The sequence below is a fragment of the Kryptolebias marmoratus genome, linkage group LG20, assembly GCF_001649575.2.
Source record: "Kryptolebias marmoratus isolate JLee-2015 linkage group LG20, ASM164957v2, whole genome shotgun sequence".
NCBI classification, from domain to species: domain Eukaryota; kingdom Metazoa; phylum Chordata; class Actinopteri; order Cyprinodontiformes; family Rivulidae; genus Kryptolebias; species Kryptolebias marmoratus.
The window spans coordinates 18,229,047-18,248,425 of NC_051449.1; the positions used below are offsets into that span (position 1 = coordinate 18,229,047).

General features: G+C 38.9%; 2 protein-coding genes across 3 annotated transcripts in view; one reads left to right on the plus strand and one right to left on the minus strand.

Annotated features, from left to right (window-relative positions):
- The window catches only part of LOC108238634 (vasoactive intestinal polypeptide receptor-like), a 31,036-nt gene extending 18,242 nt beyond the window's left edge, over positions 1-12,794 (plus strand). The window contains exons 4-13 of one of the 2 annotated variants that reach the window (XM_017420849.3): positions 2,989-3,095; positions 3,183-3,280; positions 5,054-5,183; positions 7,411-7,564; positions 8,117-8,177; positions 8,987-9,053; positions 9,140-9,231; positions 9,474-9,603; positions 10,851-10,892; positions 11,047-12,794. In XM_017420849.3, coding sequence (XP_017276338.1) covers positions 2,989-3,095; positions 3,183-3,280; positions 5,054-5,183; positions 7,411-7,564; positions 8,117-8,177; positions 8,987-9,053; positions 9,140-9,231; positions 9,474-9,603; positions 10,851-10,892; positions 11,047-11,238 — 1,073 coding nt within the window. In that variant the 3' untranslated portion in view covers positions 11,239-12,794. The remainder of the gene's footprint in view (positions 1-2,988; positions 3,096-3,182; positions 3,281-5,053; positions 5,184-7,410; positions 7,565-8,116; positions 8,178-8,986; positions 9,054-9,139; positions 9,232-9,473; positions 9,604-10,850; positions 10,893-11,046) is intronic. The other variant, XM_025006917.2, reaches the window with a different exon arrangement.
- A 118-nt stretch (positions 12,795-12,912) lies between these two features.
- klhl40a (kelch-like family member 40a) lies at positions 12,913-18,411 on the minus strand. Its single transcript, XM_017420847.3, has 6 exons — positions 17,161-18,411; positions 16,887-17,047; positions 16,478-16,585; positions 15,529-15,714; positions 15,161-15,310; positions 12,913-13,346 (listed from the first exon to the last, which is right to left on the minus strand). Exons 1-6 carry the CDS (start codon positions 18,283-18,285, stop codon positions 13,235-13,237), a joined length of 1,842 nt encoding a protein of 613 aa, XP_017276336.1. The 5' UTR covers positions 18,286-18,411; the 3' UTR covers positions 12,913-13,234.
- Positions 18,412-19,379: the final 968 nt, after the last annotated feature.

The window sequence follows — 19,379 nt, forward strand, 5'->3', positions numbered from 1 at the left end:
AGTTCAGGTTAGACGCTGAGGCGGAGAATCTAACCCAGTAGGTTTGATGCTCCAGCGAAGGTGTGATCACAGCCTGCTGCTTAAATCCTGTAAGGTCTCGTCAGTGGTATGAGGAACACCTGTGGACAATGATTAGTGGTGCCACCCAGAAGGTGGAGCCAAAACCCAGATCCTCACAACTCCATACATAAGCATACATTGATTGGCCGAGCAAGTTTGTGTCGAATATTTTATTGACTCAAAAGAAAAGTGACATGCTAAAGCAGAAGCTACTTTACTGTTGCTGTTGTCTGTCTTCTTTAAATGAGTACAGCATGAAACAGACTGATCTGTCGTATGACTCTTGGTTCTGATAATTTCTTCTTCTAAGTGTTTGTGGTGCTCTTTGAAACGCTGCTTTAAAAATTAAACCAAAAACCCACAACACACAGCTACAACTACGGTGTCCTCAATTTTTTGTTGTTGATGGTTATTGTGTATTAGTGACATGTGTATTAGTGACATGGGCACACTGATACATCAGCCATTGGTTACACATTCACAATGTTCCCCTGGTGGTGCGAAAGCAAACAAAAAAGGCATCTACCTTTTACATATTATTGCTGTGGTTATAATAGCTGTTTACATACTGCCACAAGTCACTTCTGCAAAGGCACTGGAGCTACACTGTAAAACAATGTTAGACAAAAAAAACAAAAAAAAAAAAACGCTCATCTGGCTGTGTTCATTGTAACCAGTGACTTCAACCTCGTGACCTCTCGACCTGATCTCCCCAGTTTGAAACAAAGGGGTTTAATTTGGGTTTTAGCATTGCTTACTAACTGGGATATGTTTAGCTCTGAAAACTATAATTGATGTGGAAAACTATTCCAGTCCAGTGTTTAGTTTTATCAGCATGTGTGTAGAGAGAAATCCCCCCCAGTGCCTATATGGAAATCTAATTAGAAAACAATGTACACCAGAACTTGTCAGTACTTCTCTGTTTTCTTCTCTGTCCTGCTGAGCTTCTTTTCCATGAATCTTTTCTCTTTTGCAACTCTAATTCATCTTCTGGCTTGTCCTTGTGTTCCTGACTCTGCAGGGCTTTGCTTGTTTGGTAACCTTTCTTCTACTATAGGCATCAGTCTTTTGCACTCTGAACCTTCACCTCTGCCCCTACTGGAAGGCCGGAGAAACATCCAGTCTCAACTAAAGTTTAATATGTTAGTCTGTGTGCAGCCTGAGAGTAATTAGGATACTGATGGAGGCAGATACACACTCTCAGCATCTTGGAGTAAGATGGATGAACTGATCCCCTTCAGTCGTCACCTCCTTTTCTTTCATTTGGTTGCATTCCAGTGAGGCATGTTTATATTTAAGCGTGACATAGTTGAGTATGAGTGAATGTAAGAGTAACTAGTTTCCCTTTCAGCGTGTAGATTCATTACTAAACTGTCACATTAAATGAGACCAAATTAATAATGTGCAGTTGTAGCCAGAACTTCAGCAGTGACACTGATGTTGTGTTTTGTGGCTTCAGCGTGTTCCAAATTTTTGTTTTTACATGCTTCTACTGAGGAACATTTAAAAACTCTCATAAGTTTCAAAGGCTCTTATTAGCAAACACATCAAACTGAATATTTACAGTGTTGGCCCTTTGTCAGCATAACTTCTGCAATTCCCTCTGGCCTGTTGGATATCAACCTCTGGGCCAAATCTTGACTGATGGTGACTCATTCTTGTCTTATTAGTTTTTCGAGTTGATCACAATTTGTTGGCTTTGTTATTCACATGCTTTTGGAGAAATAACCATAAGTTCTCAATAGAAATGAGATCTGAGGAATTTCCCGACCAATGGTAGGATTTTTCTGTCATTTTGATTTGTGATCACCAAACTGTGCCTGGACTGTGGGCAGAAGTTGCTCTTGGTTCCACCCTTTATTGATGGCAGTGTTCTTGAACAAAACTGTGAGTAACCCTGAGGAAGTAAGAACACTTCCTTAGATGAGAAACAATCCCACATATGGATTGTGTCAGGATGCTTCACTGTAGGTTCGATACACGCAACTCACCTATTCTTCTTTGTACAAATTATTTTCCAGATGTTCCAAACAGTCAGAAGGGAGATTCAACAAAGAAAATAACTTTGAACTAGTCTTCTGCTGTCCAGTCTCGTACTTTCTGCAGAATTTCAGTATGTTCTTAGGCTTTTTTCAGAAACAGATGGGGTTTCTTTGTCGCTGTTTTTTTTTGTCACAAGGTTGCTGCCCAAAAGTCTTTGCCCCTCTGTGCTGCAGGTGCCCTCCCACCTGGACATTCTGAGGATGGGGGACACTGTTAATCTTGGGACGGCACCAAAACTAAAAACCATGATAGATATTCAGAAATTTTTTAATGTTCGTGTCATATATAGGTGATTAGAATAAAATCTGCAGTGCACACATTAGAGAATCCCCTTCTAAAATATACAGTAGGCCCATTTTGTAGTTGTACCCCCTGGTGGCACCCCTGGTTGTTTCAAGTGCAATACTCTTAGGAGCAATTTCCTCAAAGGTGAGGCTATTTTGATGCAAACTGATGGCTGTACAAATTTCTCTGAAGTTAAGTACTGCTAACACAATAGGACATTAATTTAAAGCACATCAACCCCTCTTTTAGAACAATAGGTCTGCTAATTAGGTTGACAGAGTGATGTCAGCTGTCCTCTCTCAAGGGGACCAGGGGACTGTGCTGATGATCTGACTGTACTGAAAGAAAGGTAGCTGAAAATTTTGTAACAGAACAAAAATACAGTTAGAGCAAGTTTTTTTAAAATAAAGTAAACTGTTTAAATTAATAAAGCTCTTTGCACTGGATTAATAATATGAATCTGGTCACCCTGCACGATCCTATAAAAATGGAGTTATCACCACAAAAACTGAGGCCACAAAGTTCGCAAAGCACATTTGTGTCACTGCCAAAACTCTTGTCCATGACTACAAGTCTTCCCTCTGTCTGTCTGCCCATTAGGTAATCTGTCAAAGACCTGCACCGCTGAAGGCTGGACCCTGATCAGTCTGGACTCGTATATAATGGACTGTGGTTACAATCCCAACAACACCATGGATGAAAATTCAGTCAGTGTTGATGTGGTTTTATGTTAAATATCAAGCTCAGTTTATATGAACTGTCTCAGTTTAGTTTAATGGAATATGTTCCTACAGGGGGAATTCTTTGGCGCCATCAAAGTTGGTTACACCGTCGGTCACAGCGTGTCGCTCATTTCTCTGATAGTCGCCATCGTCATACTCTGTCTTTTTCGGTAAGGAGAGTCGTAAAAATACAGCCTACTGTCACAGTGTATGCCTTTTCCCCAATCATTTAGAGCAATAAAACCACATTAGTTTCATATTGTTTTGTACTTCCTGGATTTTCTAGAGGTTTTACTGTGTTTTTCACGCAAAAGGCTCCAGATTTTTGTAGGACACGTCATCACAATTAGACATCATCAACACTTTTGGCATTAACAAGCAGCTATAAAGTCAAAGCGCTTAGATGGGCTGCCGATGTTTACTCCATGTTCCACGTTGACCTGTAGTCTTGGGTCGCAGACAAACAATAATGTGACACTGATAAGTTTAACTGGTGTTTTGTGTGAATTATAGCAAGCTGCCTTCTCCTCTCAGTTTGCATGCAGACTGTTTGCATGTAATTGGCTAAACAACAAGGCGTGTGTTTACTCCTCTGGGTTATGAAATGCCACTGGCTTGCATTCTGGAGCAGAAACACAGGATGTGAACAGCCTTCCATGTTTATATTCGGCTTCAGATGCAGTGTTCAGGCAGCTGCTTGAAGCTTGTGTGACATCTCATTCGACCCGCTGAGATGATTTGCCTGATGGGTTTACACATTTCACCCCAAATTATCAGCACAGCAGGAAGGCATTTGTCTGAAAACACCCATAAGAGAGGATTAACATTGTTTTTCCTGCAAAATCCTCTAATTTTACTCAGATTTTCCTTGCTGTCGAATATCAAGTAAGGTTTTTTTCATATTTGTTTCTGGATGGTAAATGATGGTAAACAAATTTGAAACATACACCAAAGCTTTTCTTAAAGGGATACTTTGGCCTTTTTCAGGTGGAGTTCTGTGGAAAAGTCTTCAACAATTATCTTACTTCATAGGTCCTTAAACAACCTCAGTTAGGAGAAATAAACTTTAAATCTGAGTTGACTGGCAAACTAACAACTCGTCGAAGTTAAGATTAAAATTGATTGCTGCCATCTTAAAACAACTCTGAACTCCAAAATTTCATAGCAGTTCACACAAATGGTATTTTATAAATCTTTACACCCCCGCCAGTTTTGCAATACAAATTCAGATGAAATTTTATGGTTATTTGCAAACACAAATGGGGACAGCTGTAACTCTTCTGGTGCATCTTGGCTAAGCAGCTAGGCTAATTGCTAGTCTGTTTTATATCTTTCTTCAGGCTTGTAAAACAACTCCTAAAAATGTCAAACTGGCTGTCATACTTTACTATTAGCTAATGCAGCGTTCTTTCACACCAGCATGGCATTTGTGAGAAAGAGTTGTTTTACAAGCTTGATGAAGTAAATAAAGCAACCCTTTGTTTGGCTAGCTGTTAGCCTAGCCTGGAGGAAGATTTCTGCCATTTTCTCCACACTCTGTGCTCTATGACTGATGTCACAGAAGAGTAATTACTAATTATTGATAACTATTTGACAGAACATCATTTCAAAAATGACCAGACTACCCCTTTAAGGTTTAAATAATAATAAAGCTTTGAAGACTGAAGCTGTTTTAGGATGGCAACATCCACTTTGGAAGAGAGTCCACTTGGACTAGCCATTATTGGCTCATCAATATAGACAAAAAGCTACAACAGGTAAGATACTAATTATTCAGAACTTTTCTACATAACCCCACTTCAAAATAGCCAAAATCATTTATTACTCCCAAGGTTTTTACACTGTCAGGTTTATAGTAAAAGCCGGCTTCGTTAGGAACAAAAGGTAACTACTGTTCTCTTTGTGATCTGCATCTTTATTGTCTTTATGTTTTTATTTTCCAGGAAGCTCCACTGTACAAGAAACTACATCCACATGAATCTGTTTGTGTCTCTCATCCTGAAAGCTGTGACTGTTTTCATCAAAGACGTGGTTCTGTACGACGTCGGCGAGACGGACAACTGCCAGGCATCAGTGAGGCCTCTGTTCCCTTATCTCTCTGTAAACTCCTACTTTCTGTCCATAACTGGTGCGATTGCTCTTTCAGACTTTACAGACCTAAATGCTTCGCCTCAAAGTTTACCTAATGTCCTGGGTGTAGCAGTGTTTGCCAAGTCCGTTCCACTCCTGGGACGATGTTTTCCTATTTCACTGTCCAGCAGGATGTTGTGAGAGTTCCTGTTTGCTCAACATTAAATCTGACAGCATTGCCTATAAATCATATTTAGAGCTGTGATATCTTTTCCATAAATGCTAAATTAAAGTAAGGAGTGAAAAAAAAGGCCTGGATGTGGTGCAGTTCCTTATAAGAACGACAGTTTTAGTCTGATTTGATTGATGAACCTTCTGTGTTGTTTTCTCCGATCTCACCTCATTAGATTCAACTGTTTTATCTCCAGGGAGAATTAGATCATCACACTGTAAATCAAACTTTGCCTTTATCTCTAAGTGCTTATACTTAATGATTGAGTTTAGATGTTTCCTCTTTGGGACACACAGATTGCTGCGCTTCAAACAGCTGCTAAATCTCCCGAATGTCTCTAAACTCCAAAATGAAGCTAAAAACTTTTCAAAAATTTTGGTTTAACTGCAGGAAAACCTTCATCAGTCCAATTAACTTGGAATGAAGAGCTTAGATTGTGAAAATATTCTTATAGGGCACTGAAGTAAAAGTAAAAATAACTAAACCAAGCTAGTTTACAATTACACTGATTCGTAAAAAAAAGAAAAAAGAAAAAAAACCTTACTCACAAATTTATAAAAATCAAACCCTAAGATTTTTTCTTTTACTGTGTTATTCTTACTTTTGTTTAGATGGACTGGTGTTTTCATTTAAAAAATATAATTTCTGTTTTTCTAGTTTTAATAATCAGTCTATAATCAGTCCATTTTGTCAACAAACTACTGAAAATCTAAATGTGTTTTTTGTCTGACAGGGCTGAGAGGGCACTGATTTACAGATCAGCTAAGAGTTTCACCTGAATGAAATAAATCCTCTTTGGGATGTGTCACACCGTTTCAAATATGAAAGACAATTACAATTTAAACATTTGAAATGAACCATTACGGACAAATGGATATAAAAAAGTGTTTTGTGTAAACAGGGTTTAATCCTGACTGGATTAATGAGCTAATCTGGGTGGAGCTAAAAGTGGATTATTGTCATACTTAAAACAACTTCAGTCTCAAACATTTGTAGCAGTTCATATGAATGTTATTTTATAAACCTTTTATACTGTCATTAGTTTCACATTACATAGCCCAAGGTTGCACCGGAAGTGCTACAGCTAGCTGCTGCGGCTATTTGTACAGATGAACACTGAATTCAATGTAACAAATGAAAATTGTAACAATCATCTAATACCCCTAAAAAAATCCCAAGGTGTTTAAAACAGCTGATGCATAAATGAGGAGAAGAATGTAAATGATGTAATATAATAATAACTTAGTACAGGACTATTTTTTAATGACAATTTGTTTTATATGAAGTTATTTTAAAAGTTAAATTAAAACTGTGAGTAGTTCAGGATGTGTCCTGTACGGTGGCCGACAGGTGCAAACGCGCAGCAAACAGCAAAAGGCACTGCAAACACATGAATGTGTTCATGAAAACTACAAAAAGCAAATGCAAAAGAAAAATGCTGCAAGTACTAAAAACACCAGCAAGTAAGAAAAAAAGCTGCAAAGTTACTCCACAAAATGGATTTATATTGTTTAGTAATATTTTTATGAAAGAATAATGATTTTTTTCTCAATAACTTCCATGTCTTGAGATTAGGTGATTTAATTTTTAAATTGTTTCATTAGGTGGATGTGTCTTATTAACCAGTCTAATGAAACAGTTCAACATTAAATGGTAAATTGTTGATGGTCCCTAAGCTAACCACGGTGTTTAGGAGGAGCAGTGCTGTTTAGTGTGTGTTTACACCTGTCGACCATATGTTTGCTGCATGTTTGCACCTGTCGGCTGCCGTAGTCATGTATCTGAATCTGAAAAGTAAATAACACTGTCGTCTGCATATAGATGAATGAAAGACTGCGTTTACATTTCGTCATCATTTCTATAAAAACGAACAAAGATCAGGAACTCAGCTTTTTGTTTTGTGTGATCTCCATATCAGTTTCAGAGTTCACCAAAATAAATTCATGTTTAACAGATGCATTCCTTTTTAAAGCAGTAAGCCATTTGCGTGTGTTGTAGGTAGGCTGCAAGGCAGTCGTGGTCTTCTTCCAGTACGGGGTCATGACGAGTTACTTCTGGCTGCTGGTAGAGGGTCTCTACCTTCACGCTCTGTTGGCGGTCTCCTTCTTCTCTGAGAGGAAGTACTTCTGGTGTTACATTCTGATTGGTTGGGGTAAGCGCTCACGTATCACGCCCTGATTACTACAGACAGGTCAGAGTCTCATTCTTAGGGTGTCCAAGTCTAAGTGGCAGCCATCATCAGACTGAGTTTCTTGGCTCCTTTTTTCCAACTTATATTAAGGTTTTAGACATGCAATGTCCTTTGAAAATGCTGAACTTTTGCCATCTCTTTATGAATGAGTTTTGCTTAGATCAGCAGTAGACAACAGTAGCCTTTCTGGGTTTTTTTTATAGTTTAGTGAAGGACTTCTGCCAATTGGTAGGAAAGCAGTTTTCGTCATATATGGACGAAATAATCCGTATTTTCTTCATTAAAGATCCAACACATACACCTATACTTTATAGTTTAAAAAAAAAGATGGATTCTTTCCCTTTCCACATGCAGAGAAGCTGGCAAACCTCTTGTGTTTAAATTCATTCACGATTTAATATTACTACTTCTGGTCTCGAAAAGTCCTCTAAAATTTATGTCTCGTAACCAATTTTTTTTTGTTTTTTTGTTTCACAACACCAATAAAATGATTATATTTTTTCTTACTTACAGGGGCTCCGACTATCTTTATTTCCATATGGGTGATTACAAAGGCTTATTTAAATCATCCTGGGTGAGTTTTAAATCTTTAAAACCATATTGTCTTCTATACAACTCTGTCAGACAGCTACTGCTGTGTGCAAGTGAAGGCAGAGATGTTATTGGAAAGGCAAGATGTTTGTGACTTCTGACGCGTGAAAAGAATTTAAGGATTTATTCACTGAATTGGGTACAACCTACAAAAACAACAAATGAATTAAGACATCACGAAAATATCATAAAAACAGACGCTGAGAGCAGAAGCTGAAATGACGCTCCACTCCTTTTTTTACTGTGTTCAGCTGACCTTTATTTCTCCCAAAAGGAGAAGTGATTTTATAAGTTTTGATAGTAAAATATTCATAAACAAGCAGAAGCAAACATTAACTCAAGGCATATAATAGCTCTGACAAGAACAAGCCTTTTTAAACATTTTTTAATAAGGAGCACTGTAATGTGCTTTTATACAAGCACTATAACACTGTGGTTATTATGAGATTTAATACCTTTAAGTGTTATCTATTATTAGAAACCAAAAAGGAACATTTGTAAAAGCCTTCATGAGCTCAGATTGACCTGCTAATAGTAAAAACTAAGGGTCCTGTTTAGTCTCTAAATAAAACTATATGAGCAAAGTCATAAAAAGTTGGATTTTCCTTTATTACCTAACATTTTAGTGACTAAGTGTGGCATTCTAAACTGTGGTAAACATAAAATCGTTGTTTTAGCTCTTCCTAGAGAAGCTTCCCATCTTTTTGTTTACACAGCTATGGTGTTCTGGCCGTAGTTCAGTGTTTTCTTCTCACTACTGAAAATCTGCCTGCTTTTGCTCTTCTGCCCCAGATGCTGGGAAACAATTGATGACAACCCCTGGTGGATCATTAAAACGCCCATTTTGGCCGCCATTCTTGTGAGTCACGGCACCTTTTCACTGGCAACACTTTACACAAAGCGCTGCGCAGGGCAACAATAATGTGTGTGCTGCTCTTGTGGCAGGTGAACTTTTTCCTCTTCATTTGCATAATCTGGATATTGCAACAGAAAATGAATTGCCCCGACATCGGAAGGAAGGAATCCAATCAGTACTCGTAAGATTTTAGGTTTTTTTGTGTGTGCCAAGTGCCAACTTTTGTATTATTGCAAAGGTTACAGTCATGTCTTATCGGCTGATATTCAGTGAATTATTGTCTGCTGTTGAGTTTTAGTGTTGAGCAATAGCTCATTGTTTAAAAACAAATATAGCCTTGACCTTTGCCTTTGTGAACTTACAGACAAGTTTCTGCCAGCCTTTGTTTGAATTTGCCTTTTTCTTTGTTTCGAACTGTTTCAGGAGACTGGCTAAATCTACACTGCTGTTGATACCGCTCTTTGGCATAAACTACATAATATTTGCCTTTATCCCCGATGACATCCATCCACAAATGAGGCTGGTGTTCGATCTTGTTCTTGGATCATTTCAGGTAACACACAGCATACCATTACTTCAAGCCTGTAAACCACATTTTCCAAATATCAGCCGAAGGTTTGCTACTTCTAAACAGATGTAATGCATAGAATCTGATTTAGTTTTTCTACAAGACTAGAGAAAATGTGTTCTCTGTAAAAATGAATGAATGCTGAGGGCTAAATGACTGCTGAAATTTGCTAAAGAAGCTGAAACCTAGTTGTGAAAGCTAAAAGAAGCACAACACTAGCTAAAAGTCAAAATAAGTCAAATATAAGCTAAAATAGCAAAACACTAGCTCAAACAAGTAAAAATAGTAAAACACTATATAAAAGTAGCAGAAGGCTAGGTAAAATTATAGAAAAAAACATTAGCTAGAAGCTAAAAGTATCAAAAGAGCAGTATGAGTTAAAAGTACCAAAATGCTAACTAAAAGGGAAACGCTAGCTAAATATTAAAGTGTCAAAAGGCTTGCTAAAAGTAGCAGAACATAAGCTAAAGCCTAAAAATAGCAAAAAGCTTGGCAAAAGCTAAAAGTTGAAGAACGGTAGCTAAAAGTGAAAAAAAAGGCTTTGCTAAAAGTAGAAGAAGGCGAGCTAAATGCTAAAAGAAGCAAAATGGTAGCTAAAAATTAAAAGTAGCATTAAAAAAAGGCAAAAATAGTGCAAGAATGCTGAAAAGAGAACCATGTTTTTGAAGGAACTGAAGAGATTTCAATCTATTATTATGGGGAAAATATGTGTAAATAAAGTTAGACATTTTAAAAAGTTTAAAAGTTACAAAAACCAAAAGCTATAGGACCCATTCCCTAAATGAGCTGAGCGATCTCATATGAATGGCTTGAATAACAGAAAATATAGAGAAGTTATTAGATTGCAAAAAAAAAAACATGAAACGATGAAAGAAACAGTAAAACAATAGTATGAACATTAAATCAGCATTCAAGCTAACAGAATCTCGTGTTTTAATGGTTTCAAGTTCGCTGATTTTTAAGTATTAAACTAAAAGCTGAGAACAAAGTTCAAAAATGGAAACCTAGCAGTGGAAAGTATTCTCAATTTATAACCATTTTGGCTCCGAATGATTCCTCCTGGGAACAAGTCCCAGACATCTACATGATGAACCTCCTGTCTGAGCCTGAAGTTGGTTATAATCCTACCATCATTATTCATAGAAAAATATTTGGAGCATTTCCCCAGCTGTGCGATCTGCAGCTTTCCTTTCAGCAGTAACTCTTCTTTTGACCACTTGTCTCTCCTGCAGGGTTTTGTTGTTGCCATCTTGTACTGCTTCCTGAACGGAGAGGTGAGTGCATTCAAACAAAGCGCAGCTCTTCAAGATGTTTGCTGTCCTTTCATGTCACCAGATTTGTCTTCCCCCACCCCCACCCTGCTGTGTGTCATGCCCTTTTAAACGCCACTCCTCGTCCTGTTTGCGTTCCTCTCGGCTTCTCCCGCAGGTGCAGTCCGAGGTTAAGCGCAAGTGGGGCAGATGGATGCTGCAAAGGTTCCTGGGCGCTGACACCAAGTACAAGCAGCCGTCCATCGGCAGCAACGGCAACAACTTCAGCACCCAGATCACCATGTTGACCAAATGTAGCCCCACGACACGACGGGCTTCTGCGTGTCACGAGCACCGCTCTGCAATCTGAAACCCTTCGCAGACTGACTCACCTCCTGCTTTCATCAACATGTAATGAGTGCGTGACTCCTGTGTCCTGTGGCTACAAAAGACACCGGGTGCAGTGAGGGTCGGTATGACGTGTAAATACTAAAGCCGAGTGAATTTGTTGTCATTTTATACATCAGCGGTTAAAAATGACAGGCGCTCCGTGTTTCTCTTGCCAGAGTGGAAAGTCGTCTACCAATGATAACATCTGCTTATCGATGAATAAGTGAAATCACTCCCGCATACATACAAGCAGATTAGCTTGTAGAGGAGTCATATGATGAGTCAACCTGAACATGCTAACACGGACAGAAAGTCCCTCCTAAGTGCTCGAAACTAAAAGAAAATAAAAATAAAACTGAGAATCTCGGTTTGTCGCATGAAACTAAGCAAAAGACGGATGAGGCCAGAGACCAGCTGCGTCCAAGATGTTTTTATTACAAGGGCACGTTTCAGGGAAAGAGTCCAATCACTTAACCTGATGATCCACACTGCACAGGGGGGGATGAATCGTATGGACACCAATGACAGTGTCAGGCTGTTCTCACTGACGAGGAGCCCATATTGTAACCAACGTACGGGATGTTCCTATCCTGTCTGTGACAGTTTTATACTTTGCTGAATTATTGCCGGATAACATTCCAGAGGAGAGACCAAAGCTTGGCTTCAAGAGTTTTAGCTCAGATAGCAGAGGCTTTTAGTTTTATTTAAGTGCACCGTCTCGTAACAGATGGACCAGATGCATCCCATCAGCTGCAGATAAACAGCACTGTAAATAAAAACAGCATCTTCTATTCACTAGAGCGCATGGATGGCTTGTTTGATATTTCTGTTCTTGCGCCATTTTCACTTGCGTAGCAAAACTGTACAAGGTCGCTGTTCGTTGTTCCCAGAGGATAGAGATTTATTAAAACAACATTATCATTCGTGGTTATTATGAGCTGCTCAGCTTCGATTGTGAACGTGGTGATCATGTAATCTGCGAAACGTTGACATGTTTGCATACCGACGGCCGTAGACGCTTCGTCTCTTTTGTGTAAGTGTAGTTCGCCGAGCTAAATGACATCATGTTTTATTCAAAATTAGACCCAAATATTTATCTGAAACCATGTCCTTAAACGTACAGGCTTTTCACATTAGGTCTCGTGGGGTTTTATTTTGTGTTTACTTTAGTTCTTATTGTCCCTGTTGTGCCAGTATGTGGATCACTAAAAACGAAGCAAAAGATAACTTAAAAGTACCTCAAACTAAACGTCACACTGAGTTGGTGTATATAATGTTCTGCTGTAAATATTCATAAAGAGTTGCTTTATATGTTTTAATTTTAGTTCTCAGGTGTCAACTAGAAATCAATGTTTACATTTAGATTGTCGTTTCTCACTTGTGGTTTTTGCATAATGTCAGTAGAATGTTGGCCGAGTGTCTTTTTCTTTGTTGCCATGTGCTTTTTAAAGAAACATTTTGTACTCTTCGGTATGTGAAGTAAGACAAAAAGATGTTCTTGAACAAATGAAGGTGGATATAAATATTTGCACTGTGGTTGTGGCCTCTGTTTCATTCCTGCTCAGTCACAGCGACGCAGCGTCAGTCATCATTTTCATTAGGATACAGCATTACATAAATAAGTTTACTCAAATGATGTACCAAAAAACAGATGTACACAGCAGGATTTAAGATTTTTATCAAATAAATTGGGTGTAACGTTCTAATTTGTCTTCAGCTCCTCTCGGACTGAGCTTGTGTCTGTCTCCCCCTGTTGGAAACACTAAAATAAAACAATTTTATATTGATTTAAAAAAAACAACAACAACATTTTCTTCCTTGTTGTCTGCTGAGAGCACGTTCAGATATTACCCGGACTCGTTCTGAACCCTGAGCTAATTTTGGGCTGATGTCCGCTCAGAGTTCCCTGATTTCCTTCAGTTCAAACGGTTCAACAATAAAGTTGAGGCAGCAGCAGCAGCAGCAGCTCGGCTTGGTTATAACTTGGTGAGACGGAGAATGTTGAGGCGCACTGGGAGGATGGTGGATCCCTCCGCGTAGCAGATCTCACGCAAAATCCCATTCCAGCTCCCCTCTGGTTCATCATATCTGCAGGAGAGATGCATACACCAGAGCTGATTGGCCTTCAGTCGTGATTGCATCAGGAGCTCTCACTGTGTACATTACTGTGGAAAAGTCCCAAATTATCCTCATTTCTTTATTTTTTCCTCTTCAAACTTGTAATTTGTTTTTAAAAGTGATCAGTAGTTATTTCTGGGGCTTTTTAAACATCTTTAAAAGTTTTTATCTGCATAATGGCAGCTTTATAAACTCATAAAGCTCATAAAGAGGAATGTTTTCTTTTTTATCCATTCAGCTATAAAAAGGCTCCTAAACTCAAAGGATGGCTCAGTGTTGTGATGACATATAACAGAATATTTATCATAAATAGGATCTTTAGGCACTTTTGTTATCAGTGGCCTGTAACAAAAACACATTTCTTTAGCTGAGTGATCACATTTATCCTATCAGCCCACACTGCAGGACTGTAAAATGGGGGGAAAACCCAGTAACTTCTGTTCACATCAGTACATGGATTGTTCATTTATTGTTGACAATTTGTTCTCGTGATACAAGCAGGAAAATATTTTCACTAGCAAGACAAAATTGTACTGAGATGAATCCTATTTACTGCATGAATGTGTTCAAGGACCCTAGTCTTTTATCTACTTTCATTAGATTTACATAAAGACATGATGTGTTTACATTTCTTTATTTGAATCTATAAAAAGTAGCAAAGACAGAAACAGAAACACAGTAGTATTTTAGCACCAAAAGGGGGGATTTCTAAAGATGAACCCTTGTCTTACAGTCAATGCTCAACTGAAGGGTGATGAATAATTTTTAATCATCTTCAACGGGTCCAACTTATTCGTATTTTTAAGCACTCTGCACATTATACTGTGATGGTCAGGTACAAGGAGTAGGAAGAAAATGAGTAAAAGGCAGCCAAATTTAAATAAATCAATTTTAAAAACTCAAAAAGGCTGGAAAACTGTTGCTGAAGAGCACTTTCAAAGATTACAAGAATGTATGTTTCTCAAGAAGCAAATGTTTGTTTAACTGTATAGGAAATTAGCATTTTTAAACTAAATGTCTGCCATGAAGACTAAATTATGAGAAAGCATTTATGTAGAGAAAAAATAGACTTTTTTTACACCAAACATTTTGATCTGTCAGCATGAGAAGCGGCAGCTCTGGACAGTTTTAAAAATGCCTGCAGGAGCTGCAATAAAGACACACAAAAGACTGACTAAAAACATATCTTTCTAAATTTAAATGTATAGAGCTGAAAATTTTGACTTGTGTGTAAATAACTTTATTTAATTCTATTTAGTAAGTTAGTTAGTGAGCTTATGTGTGTTAATTTTACTGGACCTTGGAAATAGGAAGGCCCTGCTTTCATTCTAATGATTTTGAGGATAACATAAAAACGATTCATAAGACTGGCAATATTCTATATTTTGTCTCTGTCAAGTTTTTTTTTTTTTTTTTTTCAAAAGGATTGACGCTTTGTGTATTGTGGTGTACTTTGTTGTTGTCATATTGTTTATTGTAAAACAACTGGGTGCTGTCTTTTTATAAAACATAATTTCAATAAGGAAAAATATAAAAGAAAAATATAATTCTACTTTATTTGGAGCAGACAACAGTTTTAAAATACATTTGGTCTTTAGCTTTAGTTGTTGACTTAAAGGTTATTAGTTAAACTTGAGCCTTGTTTGGGTTTCTAATGAAAATTGTGATTTTGTTTGTGATTCTTAGTGAATCATGTACTTCATAGAGGGGTATCCCCACTCTTATATGTTATCATTTTTTTCAATATTTCCTCCATACATCTTCAACAATGCAGTTGCTCTCACCTCCAGATGTCAGTCATCTCTGTGGGGACGGGGTTCTCACTGGTTTCACTAGGCATCATGGCGAAGCCCCCCACAGCGTACAGGGAGCCTCCCATCGAGAGCAGGTTCAGTGAACTGCGCTCCTGAGGGAACTCTGTAAACTCAGACCACCTGGAGCGTCACACATAAACACACAAGCAGGGGAGGGTTGGTGTTAAAGTAGCTGTTGTGTAACTCTACAACGCTCACACGAGGAATATTTTATGACTTAATGCTCCACACTTCACAGCCCATGAGTCATTTCACTCCTGTGGACAGATGATTCAGCTCATAAAGTGGCCCATAAAAAAAAAAAAAAAAAAAAAGAAAGAAAGAAAATAAGGTCTCACTTGTTGGTGGTAATGTCGTAGACCTCCACAGAGCTGGTGAGGCCTGAGTCAGTGACTCCTGTCGCCACGAAGATCTGATCATTGTGGACGGTGATGCCAAACAGAGAGCGAGCTGTCTGCAGAGGAGCCAGGTCCTTCCACTCAAACTTAGTGGGGTTGTAGACACACACTCTTCTCAGACATTTCCTGCAAACAAAGAGTCATTTGTTAAAGAGGTTAGGATAGGATTTTATACTGAGGAAAGAGTGTGAAAGTCTAAGATCTGTTTTTAATGAGTCAAGTGTTTTCTTTTTCATTCAGTGGGTTTGACTATCAGTTACGTGTTGATGCACTGTTTCATTTACCACGCACAAATCTATCCGAATAATGTTTTACAACAATATTCTGAATCTTGTATTGTATCCTCACAAAAAAGTTCCTTCTCATCAGGCTGGAAAATATAACTAAACCACCTCACAAATTTTCACTCAAGCTATTAATAACCATACAATCAATAAATAGTTAAAATTTAAATCCATTGTTACCCTCCATATGTGTGATCAGTCAACAAGAATTATTTTAACAACAAGGAAACACACTGTAGTTATGAGCCATGGATATGGGTAAGCAGAGTTTGGGTTTTCTTATATATTTCTGGTAATGTTTTGGCATTTTGAGTTTTTTTTTTCCTTCCTTGTGTCTGTAGTAATTGTTTTTCCTCAGGCCTCTGTCAGATTTAGTTCATCCTGAACTGTGTTTTTATTGCTTGTTGAGGCATTACATTGATGAGAAAAGCCTTTTTGTTCAGTTTTTAAAAAAATCTTAAACCATAACTTTATTCATTAAGTTTTTAGAATTAAAATATTACAACTACGCCTATAAACAGTAAACATAAATGTGTGACCTCCCCGTGACTCAGTATATATAGTCTCCTTTATATGTGTGTTGAAGTGTTTTATATGCCACTTACTTGCTCTCAGACTTTCCTCCTATAACATAGACCAGACCCTTGTGTGATACAGTTCCATGACCATACACTTCATAAGGCAGAGGGTCGGACTCTCCCCATTTAAACGACCTGCGAGCAAAGAGGACAATATATCTCTGTGAGTGGATTTTTTGTTATTATCAGTCATTAGGTTGACTGTGCAGACACATACAGTAACAAGTCTGAGTGGGCATGATGATAAAAGTTTCAAGGCTTAAAGGGTCAGATTTCTGTTCAAGAAGAATCATGTTCCTTCATATTTAACGTGTTGCAAACAATAACAGAGATTAAACAAAAGCTGAGAACACTCACAAATATTTTTCTACTTGGAGACTTAATTAGAAAGTTGTTTTTTTTTAAAACGAGAAACTTGGGATCATCTTAAACCTACTGTCTGTCGTAGATCATGACTGAGTCCAGAGCGTGCTCTCCGTCCTTTAGTTCCTTTCCACCGACAACAAAGATGGAGTTTTCTATGTCAGCCAGGCCGAACAGACAGCGAGGATTGGGTTGTGAAGGCATTCCCAGCCATTCAGAACTTACTGGGTCAAACTATGGATGAGAACAATCATGTGGGAATGAGACATAAAGGCAGAAAAGATAATAAACACTTTGTTCTAAGGTTTAGATTGAAGCACAAATGGTCTTTATGACTGATACTCTACCTGTAGGAAATAAGACTTGAATGGTTCATCTTTGTCCTCCTCATTGTAGAGAAGTCCTCCAACAACAAATATCTGGTTCTGCTTCGTCACCAGGCTGCAGTGCGTTTTGGGAATCTCTTTAGACTCTGACACCACGAAGCATTCATTTCCTGCTGGTTCATAAGCCACAGTGCCTGTGTTATTGATCATAAGTATCAGGTCCATCTCAAACATGCCAAAGCGAGGGTTGTTGTTTAAAATCCCGGGCAGGTATCCTTCTTCCTCCTCCTCCTTCAGCTCGTCACTCTCTTTCCCCCCCGTTGCTCCGTCACTGGTAAGCCTCTTGGGCTTGGGGAGACGCCCATTGTGAGCGTCCTTGACGAGATCCAGCTCCTTCTTGAGGTCTTGGTTGAACCGGATGTACTGGTGGTGTTCAACTTTCTCATTGAAGTAATCCACAGGTATGAGCCTGAACCTCACACAGTGTAAGAGCTCAGGCAAGTCCTTCAACCGTTTGGTCTCATCGTGCTTGACCCAGTCCATCAGTGACTCAAAGACCAGCTCCTCTCGCTCAACGTTCAGGGCGTCCGAAGTGATGAGGATGGCCAACTCGCTGGGGGCAAGCTGCAAGAACTCCTGGTCCCGGACCACAACCTGGTAGCGTTCACAGATGAACTCTCTGGCTTCCAGAGTGAGCCTCGGACAGTCCAGAAGAAGACCCAGTCTGAAGATGGCGAGGCAGTTGCCCAGCACCATCTTCTCCTGGAGATACGACACACACGCAGAGAAGATGGAGGGGATCTGGTACATGTTAGCAACCATGAAGATATCCTGGACATTCTGCTCTGTCAGATTTATGTCTGATGTATATAAATAGCGCAGGATCATCCCCATAACACTGGGTTCCACGTCTTTTAGGACTATCTCACGCTTTTTACTCTCCTCCAGCTCAGACAGGAACATGGCCTTGAAGAAGGGGCTGCTGGCAGCCAGAACCAAGCGGTGGCAGGGGAACTCTTTGTCCTGGATTTTTAAGACACAGTCCACAAACTTGTCATTTTCCAAGAGGTCACATAGTCCATCCTGAAGCAAAGTCTGCTGGTACATCCGAGGCTGCTGCATGGGGTCTATCGTCAAAGCAGCCATTTTGTTTCGTTCCCTCGTCCTGGTTGAGATCCGTGGGCTCCCGACTTACCCCAACAGAGCAGGACTGATCTTGCTACGAAGAGTCTCAATGGGCTAGCAGGCTGATGGCTGCAGCTGTCTGTGACTGTCAGTCAGTGTGGAAGTCAGTGGTATTTATAGACAGGAGCCTCACAAAGCTGAGAAAGGCCCCCCTGCCACACGCCCACCCACACGTCCTGGGACAAACAGCTGAATGATGCCGCTGTTTAAATCCGGCAGAACAACTCATCACACAGCTGAATCTTATTTGATCATTGTGACATTACCACATGGGCTTTTTCCAAGTTGTATTTTTATTTGAAACATCATAACACCTGGATGTTGTATTTATCGTACATCGGTTGCAGTTTTACTTGCTTTTCCGTTGCAGGGTCAAAGGGGAGCTGGTGCTTGTATCCAACTGTCACTGGGCCAGACATGGGGTACACCGTGGACAGTCCAAAACTAAACAAGATTTAAAAATAATAAAGAAATCTATCCAACATTTATTATTGTCTGCCTTTTGCTTTTGGCGGTGGGTGATAATAAATGGTAGATATGATTGATAAACTTTTGAAGTCAACCTGATTCAAGATGGCTGCCACAGCTAACTAACCTTAGCAAACAGACAAAAAGGCTGTAACTCAGTTAACTGGACAGATATTGAGCTACAGTTTGGTGAGGTACTAGTTGATACTGATCCCCAACACAACCTCTAAGCACTAACAAACTGAGCAGATATTTATTTGAATCTTTACCTTTAATACTGGAGTCAACTCTGTCTTTTGGCAAAATATCTCATTAACCACTGGACAGATTTTAATGAAACTCTCGGAAACTAAATATCAGATGTACTTCTACAGCTAATTATCTTTTAGAGTCAATCCAATTGAAGAGAGCTGCCACAGCCACCAAAATTTGTAAAACACAAAAATGGTCAGTCAATTTTACAGCTATTATAAAATTGGCCAAAATGGCTACACATTTGTCATTTATCAACATAAGATGATCTTAGTTTAAAGGTCTGATATGAAAGACGGTGGTCTGTAGCCATTACTTTCCCTCAGGCCTTTAAT

Bases quoted from the DNA above. Each gene is read 5' to 3' on its own strand.
- klhl40a (XM_017420847.3), bottom strand. From the start codon at position 18,285: ATGGCTGCTTTGACGATAGACCCCATGCAGCAGCCTCGGATGTACCAG. The intron at 16,586-16,886 runs GTAGGTTTAAGA...CTTTGCTCGCAG, and splicing joins GTCATGATCTACGACAGACA to GTCGTTTAAATGGGGAGAGT. The intron at 13,347-15,160 runs GTGAGAGCAACT...TCTCTCCTGCAG, and splicing joins GAGATGACTGACATCTGGAG to ATATGATGAACCAGAGGGGA.